Source organism: Lepisma saccharinum, chromosome 2 (assembly GCF_977018435.1).
Source record: "Lepisma saccharinum chromosome 2, izLepSacc3.1, whole genome shotgun sequence".
Lineage (NCBI taxonomy): Eukaryota > Metazoa > Arthropoda > Insecta > Zygentoma > Lepismatidae > Lepisma > Lepisma saccharinum.
The window spans coordinates 18,328,826-18,342,548 of record NC_139230.1 but is presented as its reverse complement, the minus strand read 5'-3'; the positions used below and the strand labels follow the sequence as shown (position 1 = coordinate 18,342,548).

The window sequence follows — 13,723 nt, the reverse complement described above, 5'->3', positions numbered from 1 at the left end:
TACAAAAATACAAAGCACAAATCCTTACGTTGCAACGGCATCATTTGGAGGGTATAAAGATAAGAGCTACTCATGCGTCATCCTTGCAAGATGAACGAACCTCTTTATTTCACTATGTACAAACACAAAAACAAAAGAGAGCTCTTTTGATAAACAATATTGTCGATTCTGGCGGAGATACACTTAGAACTCAACAAGATATATCACAGGAGTTTTACACGTATTATAATAATTTGTATACTGGTAAAGAAGTAGATCAATTGGCTGTACAACAATTGCTCACCTCGGTAAATACATTTTTGACGGACGAAGACAGAACTTTGTTAGATAGTGACGTCACCGTCGATGAGGTGTATGAAGCATTGCGTACTTGTAACGTTAAGCGCACTCCTGGGAACGATGGCATAGGCTACCAATTTTATATACGTTTTTTTGATATTATAAAACATGAATTGGTCAAGATAATACAAGATGCTTTTCGAAACAAATGCGTGCTTCAAAATGAAGGTATAATTGTACTGATTGCCAAAAAAACGCGTCCGAGTGCAGTGACTGACTTTAGGCCCATTACTTTACTAAACTGTGACTATAAGATTATGGCCAAAGTCTTGGCTAATAGACTGAAACCTATATTATCTTCCTTACTCAGTTCACAGCAAACATGTGTCAGTAAAACTCAAAATATATTTTCAACGGTGGCGGGTATACGTGATGTCATATCTTATTATGAAATGCAACAAACATCAGCTTGTGTACTATCCTTTGATTTTACAAAAGCTTTTGACCTTGTAATTCACCAATATTTGTTTGAAGTACTTCGAGCCTATCGCTTCAGTGAAGCTTTTATATCTGTTTTGCAAAGTTTCTACAGAAAGGCAACCTCCCGTCTTCTTATCAATGGATTCGTGACTCCTGCAATACACGTGACGAGATCCATTCGCCAGGGGTGCCCCTTGAGTATGCTTCTCTTCGCTTTGACCTTGGACCCGCTACTCCGATATATTCAGTGCCGAGCCCCACCCGCAGCGAGTGCTTTCCTTGAAACGCAAGTGTTTACATTCGCAGACGATTTATCAGCTTGTGTAACAACAACGAACCAGCTTCAAAATATACTCAATGCAATGTGTTTGTATTGTTCTGCCAGCGGAGCGGAAGTAAACATGACAAAATCAAAAGCTTTACCTGTTGGCAACTGGAAGCAAGAAAATCCGGACATAGGGATACAATATGTAAACGAACTCAAAATACTGGGCATTACTTTTCATACTCTCGAATCCAGAATGCTGGATCTAAACTGGACGAAAATTGTAAGTGAAATCAGGTTACAGTGCTATCAAATGAGAGGTAGACAACTCAATTTAATTCAGCGTGTTTGGTTCCTACACACTTTTATTTTTAGTAAATTAAATTATGTCGCTCAAGTGTTGCCAATCACACAGCAATATCTCCGACAAATAAAGTCTGCTGTGGGATGGTTCATGTGGTACGGACATTTTTTTCGGGTACCTTTCCCGATCATGTGCCAAACACAAATGACAGGTGGTCTAGAACTATGGAATATTGAAAATAAATGTAAGTCGCTATTTTTAGCTAGAAATTATAAATTGTACTTAAGCGAACAGTCGATTACATCAATGTGGTTGCGTATATTTACCGATACGTTGCCACCGCAAAATCCACCCAACTTGTCTCAACTAACAAAGCACCTTATGTATGTACGAATTTTTGTACAAGAATGGAGTTATGTGGAGTTTCCCATGGATTTGAAGGAGAATACTTTGTCCAAATATTTGTATGAACATTTTCAACGACAACTTATCTTGCAGCAGAGTCGAATAGAGAAAAAATTTCCTAATGTTATTTGGTCAAATGTATGGCAAAATCTCCACAAGCCTTTCCTTGATACGGACATACGAAGTTTGTGGTATACCCTGGTGCATGATCTCGTTCCAACAAATGTTCGACTAAATGAAATAAAAAGATTACCAACAAATGAGTGTCGACAATGTGGAGAGGTGGATACAAATGAACATCGCCTCACTACATGTAAAGGAATTCCAGAAATTTGGGCCTTTCTCATTATGTGCCTTGCCAAAATATGTCGTATATCGCCAAAATGCTTTCAAGCAAAAATATGTATATTACCAGACTTCAAACATTTCCCTGTGAAGAAACAAAATGCTATTGTGTGGCTAATAGCACATACAATATACTATATATATAGCAAAAAGTTTGAACCAAATATCACAATATATACAATGTATCTTAAAAGATCTAGATGGAAACAATCAAAAAAACAAAATGTCAGATTGTCACAATATTTTGGTAAATATCTGGATGTAATGTAATTGTATGTATACATGTAGGAAAAAAAATCCATTGATGTAAAAGAATAGTGAAATAAAAAAAAAAAAAAAAAGTCGGTAACGCGTCTGACTACCATGCTAAAGGTCCCGGGTTCGATCCCCGGCCGGTTCAAATCCGGGAACTTTTCTAACGGTGAAAGCGGCCCCGGCGCCCACCCAGCGTCGAATAACATGGGTACCTGGGGGAAACCCTGGGGGGTAAAGGCGGTCAGGGGCGTGATGCTGATCACATCACCCCCACTCACGACCGGATCAAGAAAGTGTGGGGCGTTACCCCCACACCCCCTATACGCCTTCATGGCGTGGTGCTAAGCACAGGGGAACACTTTACTTTTTTTTACTTTTTATTATATGGATGTGAAACTTGGTCCCTTACATTGAAAGAGGAACATAAATTGAGAGTATTTGAAAATAAGATCCTTAGGAAAATATTTGGACCTGAAAGGGATGAGGAGACAGGTGAGTGGAGAAGGTTACATAATTTAGAACTACATAATTTGTATTCATGTCCAGATATTATTAGAAAAATTAAATCAAGAAGACTTAGGTGGGCAGGCCATGTGGCACGAATGGGAGAGGAAAGAGGAGTTCACAGGATTCTTGTTGGGAAACCTGATGGTAAGAGACCTATAGGAAGGCCAAGACGAAGATGGAGGGACAACGTTGAGATGGACCTAAAGGAAATCGGTAGGGATGGAAAAGAGTATATAGATCTTGCTCAAGATAGGGACAGATGGAAGACCTGTGTTGCTGCAGCCATGAACCTTCGGGTTTAAGAAGGCTAGAGAGTTAGTTAGTTAGTTATAAATACATACAAATTAAAGTTATATATATATATATATATATATATATATATATATTTGCTGCAACCACCAACATTCTGAATTACGAGCCGCCACTGCTGTATAGATGTGCAGTGATTTATCCACACACCCCAACACCCGCCTTCCAAAAAATGTAAAATGGTCTCAACACCCCCTAAAATTTAAAATCTAGAAGAAACAATAAGCTATGAAAACATGTCCATATAATCAGAGGCGCTGGCAATATGAAGTCGTGGAGTTATGTCTTGCCACTTAAATCTTGCATAAAGGCATATCCTGCAGGAGTACCCATCCATATGATGCATATCCTGCCTTTTGCTTGATTATACAAATATATATATATTTCATACGACGCTAGAAGTATCGGGTTCGGATGTAGACGGCGGTATTTACTTTGAATATACAGTCAATCTGTAACATGCTATTAATTTATCATTTTCCGAAAGAAGAAAAAAGTGGCAGCCGTGAATCTGTACTACGTGGTTGCATACATTCGGGATAAAAAATCCTCCCTTTTGTGTTCTCTACGCGCTGAGAATGTCGATGCCGTCATTTCTGCGGGCGAGCACGTTGAGTGGTTGACTCACAATATGACTAAAATTTCCTCATAACGTTTGTGTGTAAAAGTTAATAACAAAATAGGATATCTAACTGTATGAAATGAAAAATAGTTGTACTAGATATTCACTCATCTGGTAGATCAGAGTCTTCGCAAGGATATAATAATAATGATATATTTCTAATCATAGGCGTAGCTAGAACTTTATATTTGGGTGTGCACAAAGAAAAACAATGAGGTCTTGTACCTTTTTAATAGCATATTTTGCAACACAATCACTTGGCTCTTTAACTGCAGTGATGTTTGTAAAGGAATATAAATTCACTAAATGACAGTGTTGAAAATTTCTGAATATATGTAGTAGAAAAAATCAAATTGCACAGAAATTACACACACACAAAATGTTCATAAATGTTACAAACAAATACATCAAAATACACGTCATCTATAACAAGAGATGTCTGTCAAAAGGTACAATGTTCTTAAACTCATCAATAACTACATACATAACAATACATCAACAGACTAAGTTTTTTCCTGTTCCACAAATAGCAAGAGCAGGGCTTCCAATCTATCCTGCTTCCGAGTTGCTCTTAATTTAGTTTTAACTTGGGTAAGCTTGGAAAAAGCTCTCTCACACGTGCAGCTTATGACAGGTATAGAAGAAAGGCGCTGCATTACAGAGTAGAATACTGAATCAGTAAATATCTTCTTTCTCCAATGACATCAAAGAATCGAAAATCCATAGATACTCGTTTCATCAGCGATAATGCACACGTTTGTACCAAGTAATGACATTTACAACTTCTTATAATCTGCCGCTTATTTTCTCTCATTGACATATCTGTCTTTAATTCTCTTTGATAAAGCAGCCCATTAGGGTGTTCCTAGGCACACCCGGCACACCCCATAGCTACGCCTATGTTTCTAATAACGTTGGTTTGTTTCTATTAGTTTATAATAGTTATCATTGCATAATAACAGTGATAATCACGATAATAATAATTGTCATTATTTCTACTATTCAAGTTTTATAAATGGTCTGACCCCTCCCATGCTCGCCACCAAAGCTCTGGATTCGAGTTCCGGCCTTCACATCTTTGTGAGGGTCCAATAATCTAATCACTAGGTCTCGGAAGTTGAGGAAAAATCTTTTTTATTCCCTAGTGTCCGAAGACGAGGCCCAGCATAATATATGTTCATTTTGGGTCATTGTAGGCCAGAAAAAGGTGGGGTTTATTTCTCCTTTTTTGCCTTTTTCGGCGTTTTTTGGCTTATTGGTCTTTAGCCTTTTTTAAGGTCTTAACGGATTTTTTTTGCAACTTCACCTTCTTTCGACTACGTTTTTACTGCCCATTCTCAATTCGAATCATCATCAGTTCATCACCTCTTAAACATCCTTTCTGTTGTAAAGAAATAAAAAAAAACACACAAATCTATTTGAACCATCCCTGAAACGAGAGAAAAACATTTTTGGACGACTGAAGCAGGTACGATACAAGGTCCTTTAACCGTAACTTGTCTGGAAGGTCCCGCTGTAAGTGGCAACTTTCTCTTGTTTTGAAGCTTTCAGCACGGTGTATACGACCAGACAGCACACGCCTGCAAAGATCTCAATGTGCCGCGCAGAGGGGGTGGGGAGGTTAAAACTGAAGTTATTAATTAATTTGGATCACATTTATACGTCCTTTTTTCCGTTTTCAGGCCTTTTTTTATATTTTTGGCAATTTATATTTTTTCAACTTTCGAGCCCTAATCACATTCATCTCCCATCATCATCATCATCCACAAGTGGCAGAAAACGACGACAAAATAAAGGAATGCTAGTGCAAATAAAATATTCTAATCGACTCAGCCTCCATGCTCTCTCACTTCAATACTCACTTGGCTTCCAGATGTTGAAGTACAGAACGGGAACGGAGTAGCTCAGACTAAACAGTACGTGATATTCACACGAGAGGGCTCCACCAGCTGGGTGAGCAACTTCGGCAGCGCAGGGATCCTGAAACAGCGAAGGAGAGAGACGATAAAATTCGTGGGATACCAGAGGAAGGTTTTGTTTTGCATATCGATCGAAGGGGAAGGGAAAAGAGAGTCATTTGTCACAATACCAAGAATCGTAGAATGCTAATAGAAATCGGAAAAAAAGTGACAGAGAGTTGAAAGAAGTAGAGGAAAGAAGGAGTTCCTGGATCTTGAAGAGTTTGGTGCTCTTCACCTCTGATATTTTATGGCTCTCAATTTACCCTTAGGGGAAAAGTCTATCAAATACCAAGAAATGTGAAAGTACCTTTTAATCAAGAGGCAGCGCGCTACCATGCGGGGGGTTTCGGATTCGAATCCCGGCCTGGGCATGAGTGGTATTTGTGAGTGTGCCTTCATCAGTTTCACCATATCCCCATCGTCGCGATTAGACAAAAGTTTCAGAAAAGCGACGCTAAGTAACAAAAGTCAATATCCAGTGAAGGGAGTCCAGTCCTAATTAGCCTATCTGAATATAAAGTGGACTTTCAAAATAAAATTTTTGCTTTTAAATATGTGAAAATTTGACACTGCTACTACTTTTAAGAATGTACTGAGTATTCAGAGCGCAACAAAGTTAAAGTACATTTATCACTGAGTTCAAGTTCGAACTCCACTTTATGTACAGACAGAGTTGGTTTGAGTTGGTGTTTTAAGTCCACTTTATGCACAGTAAGGCTAATCGGGACTGGACCTACTGTTTAAAGTGGGATCCTAATCACAGTGCCATGCGTCTCCACCGAGTTTCGAACCCGGGACCCCTTGATTACAAGGCGACGACGCTACCACTGCGCCATCGGGGAGGCCTATGCACAGACAGACTCATTGAGATTGGGCATTTTATTAATTTATTTATGGTTTGCACTTCTACAGAGGATTGAACCTCTAATTACAGAAGGCGTACACTGTGTTTGATTAATACAATAGAAATTACATGGAAATATACAAACACATATTCATTCATTCACGTACAATACGTATAACATACAACATACGTAACACATGATATATATATATATATATATATATATATATATATATATATATATATATATATATATGGATAAAAGCAAGGAGGGCCAAAAGGGCTAAGTAAAAATCAAATAAGGTAAAAGGAAACACTCACCGGACAGTAGGAAAATTCAAAATTTTCGCTAATTTATAGCATCATCGGTGTGAGAAGAAACAGAAGACGGAACCGGAAGTTGGGGTCCTGCAGAGTTGCCAGGTCCCCATTGAAGAAGAAGCGGTGCGTAGAACGAAAAAAACACTGTTTCGTCACCAGGCTCGTCGTAAACTGTGAGTGTGTAGGATGAGTTGGGAGGGCGGGAGGGTGGGTGAGGGTTGGGCATTACTGGGTGGCCTTGTTCAGGCCAGGTGGAGTGGTTGCACTCATGGCCGATATATAGGCCCTCTCCCATCTTTTGCGAACAGAGGTGTTGGCTGGTTGGGCCAGCCAACACCTCTGTTCGCAAAAGATGGGAGAGGGCCTATATATCGGCCATGAGTGCAACCACTCCACCTGGCCTGAACAAGGCCACCCAGTAATGCCCAACCCTCACCCACCCTCCCGCCCTCCCAACTCATCCTACACACTCACAGTTTACGACGAGCCTGGTGACGAAACAGTGTTTTTTTCGTTCTACGCACCGCTTCTTCTTCAATGGGGACCTGGCAACTCTGCAGGACCCCAACTTCCGGTTCCGTCTTCTGTTTCTTCTCACACCGATGATGCTATAAATTAGCGAAAATTTTGAATTTTCCTACTGTCCGGTGAGTGTTTCCTTTTACCTTATTTGATTTATATATATATATATATTGCATGCAGTTTAAAGTGGGATCCGAACAACTATGTGTCTCCATCGGATATCGAACCCTGGAACCTTGATTGCAAGACGACGACTACGCCATCGATTTTTTTATTTTTGTTCTTTAGCGTCGCATTTCTGCCACTTTTGGCTAATCGCGACGATGAGGATGAATGATGATATGCTGAAATTGATGAAGGGGCACTTACACAGAACATCCATGACCAGACCGGGACCCTTCGTGTCGTAGCAGGCTGTGCTAACCACTCCACCCATCGAGGAGACCCAATGTACATTTTCAATTCTACTTTCACGTACATGAAAATAATTCTAATTGTTCGCGAATGTTTTGGTAAAATAGTCAGGTCAAAGCCGCTCTGGACATTGCTTAGTTCCACTGAGTAACCGACCGCGTGTTCGGCTCACTATCTCGCCTCCGAAGTATCTGGGTTCAATTCCCACTGACGGTACTAGTATGTTCGGTTTCTGTTCTAACTACTATATTCATCCTTCATCGTCGTCTCGAATAACCTAAAGAGGAAGTGAGATGACGTAAAATAAACAAAGGTACAGATGCAAATGCCAATATGCAATTTGTCGCATTCTGTGACCACTTCTATTACCTCTTTGCTTCTTTTGTTTGTTTGTTTGTTGATTCTTCTTCTTCCGCAGTTTTCTGGATAGTTCACAGTGATACTAGCAGGATGGAGCAACATGTTGTGAACATCCATCGAATATTCTTCTTGGTCCAGTGCAATGTTGAACAACCCAGGATAATAGTTTCAAATACTCAACTATTCGAGCAGCATCCCAAATGATCATTCAACGATTCTCTTGGCACGGGAGTGTCAGTAATTGTACTTCCTTTCATTTTTTGTTAGGTTCCCTTGTGACAAATGTCTGCTTAAATGTGTACTTAGCATCATTAGCAATGAGAACATACGGGAATTCTTGTCCTTCAATTACACGATATGGTGGAGGATTCAACTTATATGTGCTAAACCTTTTCTCAAGTTCAAATAGCCGATCTGCGTGTCGAAGCACAGCGCGCTACGACAACATTGGTCCCGGTTTCGAATTCTGGTCTGAGCATGGGTGTTCTTGTGAGTGTTCCATCATCATTTTAATCATATCATCACTCATCCTCATCTGTGCGATTAGCCAAAAGTGGCAAAAATATGAAGTAAAACAAATTAAATCAATCAATCAAAGTAAATTCAAATTACTGAATGTCCCATCATTACTGTTTCGTCCATGGTCACCTATGACAATCGGTAGGAATTCTCCATTTGCGTCTGCCGAAGATTTGAGTTACAAATCTGTACTCTCCGTACAGAGAATTTTGGTGCTTTGAGCTTTTAGTTTAAAATGCTTAGAACTTATTGCACCAAAGCAGTTGCTGTAGCTCCATACTGCCTCAAAACAAATGCTATCTCAGTTCACTTTTCTACACATTTGGTGACATCTCCGTAGTTTCTTTTTACATCAAACAACAATGCACTCAACATCACATCCATCAAGGCCGTAATTTTGTAAATTGGAAAAGTTAAAAAGTTAACCACCATCTTGCGCTCACCTATCAAAAAGGATTATCACTCTATATGCTGTGTCGCATGGTTGAAACATAAGTAGGTTCTGTATCTTCTCAAAGCTTCCATCTAATCAATCAATCTTCGGTTGGAAACATCCTGTGCATTGTTGGGACTGGAGACACCTCGATTACAAGGTGACTATGTTAGCTGTAGTGGAACCACATCCAAAAGAGCTTGCGCAGACCCGTGACTCTTGTGCATCGTACTCGCGCGTGGAAGGGAGGGGCAGAGTGGAACAGGTGGAGGGGAAGGTGTGCGGAGACTTTGGCCGAAGGTTCTTTTCCCTGTGGTCGCTCTATACTACCCTATCTGCGAGACGGTTGCATCCAGGTATCCAAACCTCTTCACTTTCTTTTACCCAAATGCCTAATTTTCTTGGTACGCTTCCAGTATCAGCTGCTTCGCGCTACGACGCTAGCGGTCCCGGGTTCGAATCCCGGCCTGGGTGTGGATGTTTGTGAGTATCCAATCATCAATTTAATCATGTCATCACTCATCTCTGTCTTCGCAAATTAGCCAAAAGTGGCACAAAAAAGCGAAGTAAAATAAAGCACAATAATAAAAAAAGTATCAGATGCTAATGCGAGGAGAGAATTCTCAAACTTTCGTCGCTGATATGTCTATTTCAGAAGTTCAATGCCTCAATAGGCTATGCATAGCAAACTAACAATTACAAAAAAAAGAAGAAGAATTATGTGATGCCGCAAGAATCACAACGAATCTTCTTATTTTCAAAATTAACGAGACGATGGAAGATACGGCTTTAAGAATTAACAGGAAATTCAAATATGCATATTACAAATACTTTTTAGCATTTTGCACCCATAAAAGACATTGCAGTCGCACGTTTCTGCAATTACTTTTCCCACATATCCCTTATTTATCACGATTCGTTCTCTATGAATAGAAACTGCCTATACTCGTGATTTAAGTGAATTTCACAGTTCATCATACTTCAAACCTAACTTTTCTTAGAGGATATGTATACTTTTGAGGATATGTAAACTACCGTATATCAATGGAAATGCCAAACCTTGGAACCAATCAGTCAAGTGATGAAATCTCCCCAAGACAACTAAGTTTGCTTTTTGTTGTTGTTAAATTGATCTGATTTGATTTGATTTTTGTTGTTTCGTGTTGCTTTTCTGTCACTTTTGCCAACTCGCGAAGATGAGGATGAGATGAGGATGATGAAATTGATGAAGAGACACTCACAAAGAACACCCATGGACAGCCCGGCATTCGAACCCTGGACCCCTGGCGACGTCGCGCGCTACGCTAACCACTCCGCCACAGAGGTCGGCCTTTTAAATGGTTCTTTATTTAACTCGAGCTTTGGGGATTCGGCTGACTTCGAGCTTGAGCTTCCCTGACTTCGAACTAGCAACGCTAGGGAATTTTTATTTCGTGGCTTCTATTGGGCCTATCCAGTGGCGTAGCGGCCGTCGCCGTATTTCCCGCAATTCGGAAAGGGAAGGGGGGGGGGTCGAGGATTATAATCCTAATTTCAAGAACGACCAGACAACTTTGTGAGATCCATAATTATAGACCTCTGGTCGTTCTTGAAATTTTGTATAATTCAAAAATTCATCGGGGACTGTTACACATATGAAAACTTGATTTTAAAAACAGGCGTTCACGTCTGTATACTTTTGCAAAGATGTATTTGGCCGAAAAATGAACTCATTGTGTCAATACACACATGATAAATATTAGTCGCACACCGTACATTAGCATGGCATCAGTCACGAAACTTGGCCGTAAGAAAAAATATTAATATCTCTTCTCTCCATATTTAGTATTGTGGGGGAAAAAAATCTCCGACTTGCCTCATTAATTAATTTCGAGGTTCATGTATGGAATAAACTGATATCGTAAAGTATTAGATTGATTGATTGATTGATTTAGTTTTTTTTACTTAGCGTTTTGTGCCTCTTGGCTAATTTGCGAAGATAGTGATGAAATGATGAAATTGATGAATGGACATTGACAAATAACCAAGCCCGAGCGGGATTCGAACCCGTATTAGAAAATATGCTAAAGGACAAGGCTTCAAGATGCAAAACACATGGTGTAAATATCACTTAGGGTTTTCAAGTTATTATGATAGTTAGGGTTCCGGGAATTTTTAAACACACTCTACTTACTCCGGATTATTTTTTCCGTCAGGACCTCGAATACATTATCTGCGTGGAAGGGTCTCAACAACGCGCAACGCCAGTCTCCTACTAAATGGAAACGACGTGGAAAGAATAGTATGGCGGAAGGTTGTGTTATTCGCCACATTACCTTTCACAACTGTGATTTTTTTTTCTTCACATTGTTGACGGTAAACTTTACCGGTTGCCGGATACTGAAGCTGTGGTGACTGACATTATAGCCAGGCGTGTCTTCATTCAACGTTGACTGTCGAATATTCCTTGTTGGTGTACATCAAGACTATTTTTACACCCTTGGGTTTTCAAACAGTCATGGAATATTTAGTTTATGTAGTTTTAACTGTCACTTTCTTGTATTCTTTGTCTTAATATTGTCAAGAGTCAATCCTGTTATATTGAAATAATTACAACAAACAAGAACAAATACGAGAAATTTATCTCCATTAGTCTATCTTCATTTCAAGATAATCTGTAGAATTTTTACTTTCACAGTTATATTCATTACTTAGAAATGAGGCAATTGCCTGAATAAAAGTTCTTATAGTATAATGGCGTGACAAATTCAAATAAAGTGTACAGTAGAACACTATACTGCGTAAAATTAAAGTATGAGAAAGAGTTCCGAAGCTTGATATTAATGACAAACAAGTATAATGGGATTGAATAGTCAGTTTAACATTGCTATGTTCTAATAAACTACGCAATATGTTTTAATATGTATAGTTATTATTAGAAAAGTATTTCTTATTACCTCATGAAGTTGAGATACTTCAAGATCCTGCGCTGCTGCTTCGCAACCAGAAGGAGAGCCAGTAGATTCGTCATAACGGAAGAACTTCTTAACTAAATATGCCCCTCCAGGCGTTTCCTGAAAATTTACAAAAAAATTTATGAACAACTTTCACACTCATAAATGCACAAATGTTTGTATATGTGTGAGTGTGTGTGTAGAGACAGAGAGAGAGCCGCTGTTGTCCAGTTGGGGGACATCCCTTGCCTTGAATATTGCTATTTTTTTTTCTTTTGAGCACTATATACAATTATAAATCACATTTCAAAATATTCTAAGTATCAAATGCATAAATCCAATGAAAATAAAAACACTAGCATACTTAGGTCAAGCTTTTTCTAACAAATATTTTTGCTATAAATATAACCAGAGGCGTCGTTACTGGGGGCGGTGGCACTGCCCCATCCGAAACATTCAAGTGGCCCTCACATTTCCAGTGGCTTGGCTTTGATTGATTGGTTGGTTGATTGTGTTGGTATTTAAGTCCACTTTATGCACAGAAAGGCTAATTGGGACTGGACCTACAGTTTAAAGTGGGACCCGAACCACTGTTTATATATATATATATATATATATAAACACACACACAGTTTTTTTTTTCTGAGGAAAAAGGTTCCGGTACCCTTCTAGTAAGTTGGTGAGTTATTTGATTATGTTGGTTAGTTATTGTTTTCATCATAATGAACTACTCAAAATATTGTAATACATTCATAAATGAACGTGCATGCTTGAAGTTACCCACACAATTCATTTCGTTAAAAAAACATATTAGTTATATATCAACTACAAAAAGGTACAGGTATGGCATACCGTCAGATAAAAAGCACTGATTATATATATATATATATGGGGGGTGTATTAGAAATTCTTTATTCATGGGCGAAGTTCAGCCTGTGGCTGCTCTACCACTTGACCCGCAAAATCTAGTACAATAAAACAAAAAAAATACAATTACTACTATAAGTAGTATATATATATATATATACATACATACATATGTGTGTGTGTGTGTGTGTGTGTGTATGAGTGTACGTATATATAAATCCCCCACACATCAGCCTTCCTACGTATCTGAATACAACAGTTATAAACTGATAATATCAGTCACATCATCATTTCTCCATTACTAGTAAATCAATTATGAGGACATATGTTACCATGAATAGTGAGAGGCATATTGGAACATTTTAATTGCTCTGTAATAATTTCCTTCGATTGATTCTCGACAGAACGTAAAATGAATTTTGCTGCACACAGATAGATGTAGATGTGTACATTATCACATCACTCAATGAGACCTGGACACTATACTGCATTTGTTATTTAGCGTCGTTTCTCTGCCTCTATTTCTGACCAAACCCAGGCTGAGATTCGAACCCGGGAACTTCGGTGGGAAGAACGCGAGACCACTCAATGCCGTCTACCACAGAGCTGGCTGGACACTTTGCTGGATATATCTTTGTTATCCTTATGGTGGATCATTCATATCACAAATAGAAGAATAATCATTACGAAACAAAATACATTAAAGTATCTGAAATCTTATTTGTTTGTTTATTAGATATTATGTGCGATATATTCTCTAACATTATAACATTATGAT

The 13,723-nt window shown here is 38.9% G+C and overlaps 1 protein-coding gene across 1 annotated transcript in view; it reads right to left on the bottom strand.

The window, feature by feature from the left end:
- Window positions 1-13,723, bottom strand: part of LOC145983940 (ubiquitin-like-conjugating enzyme ATG10) — a 157,374-nt gene that overhangs the window by 28,132 nt on the left and 115,519 nt on the right. The window contains exons 3-4 of the mRNA XM_083117124.1: window positions 12,082-12,198; window positions 5,634-5,751 (exon numbers count right to left, since the gene is read on the bottom strand). Coding sequence (XP_082973250.1) covers window positions 5,634-5,751; window positions 12,082-12,198 — 235 coding nt within the window. The remainder of the gene's footprint in view (window positions 1-5,633; window positions 5,752-12,081; window positions 12,199-13,723) is intronic.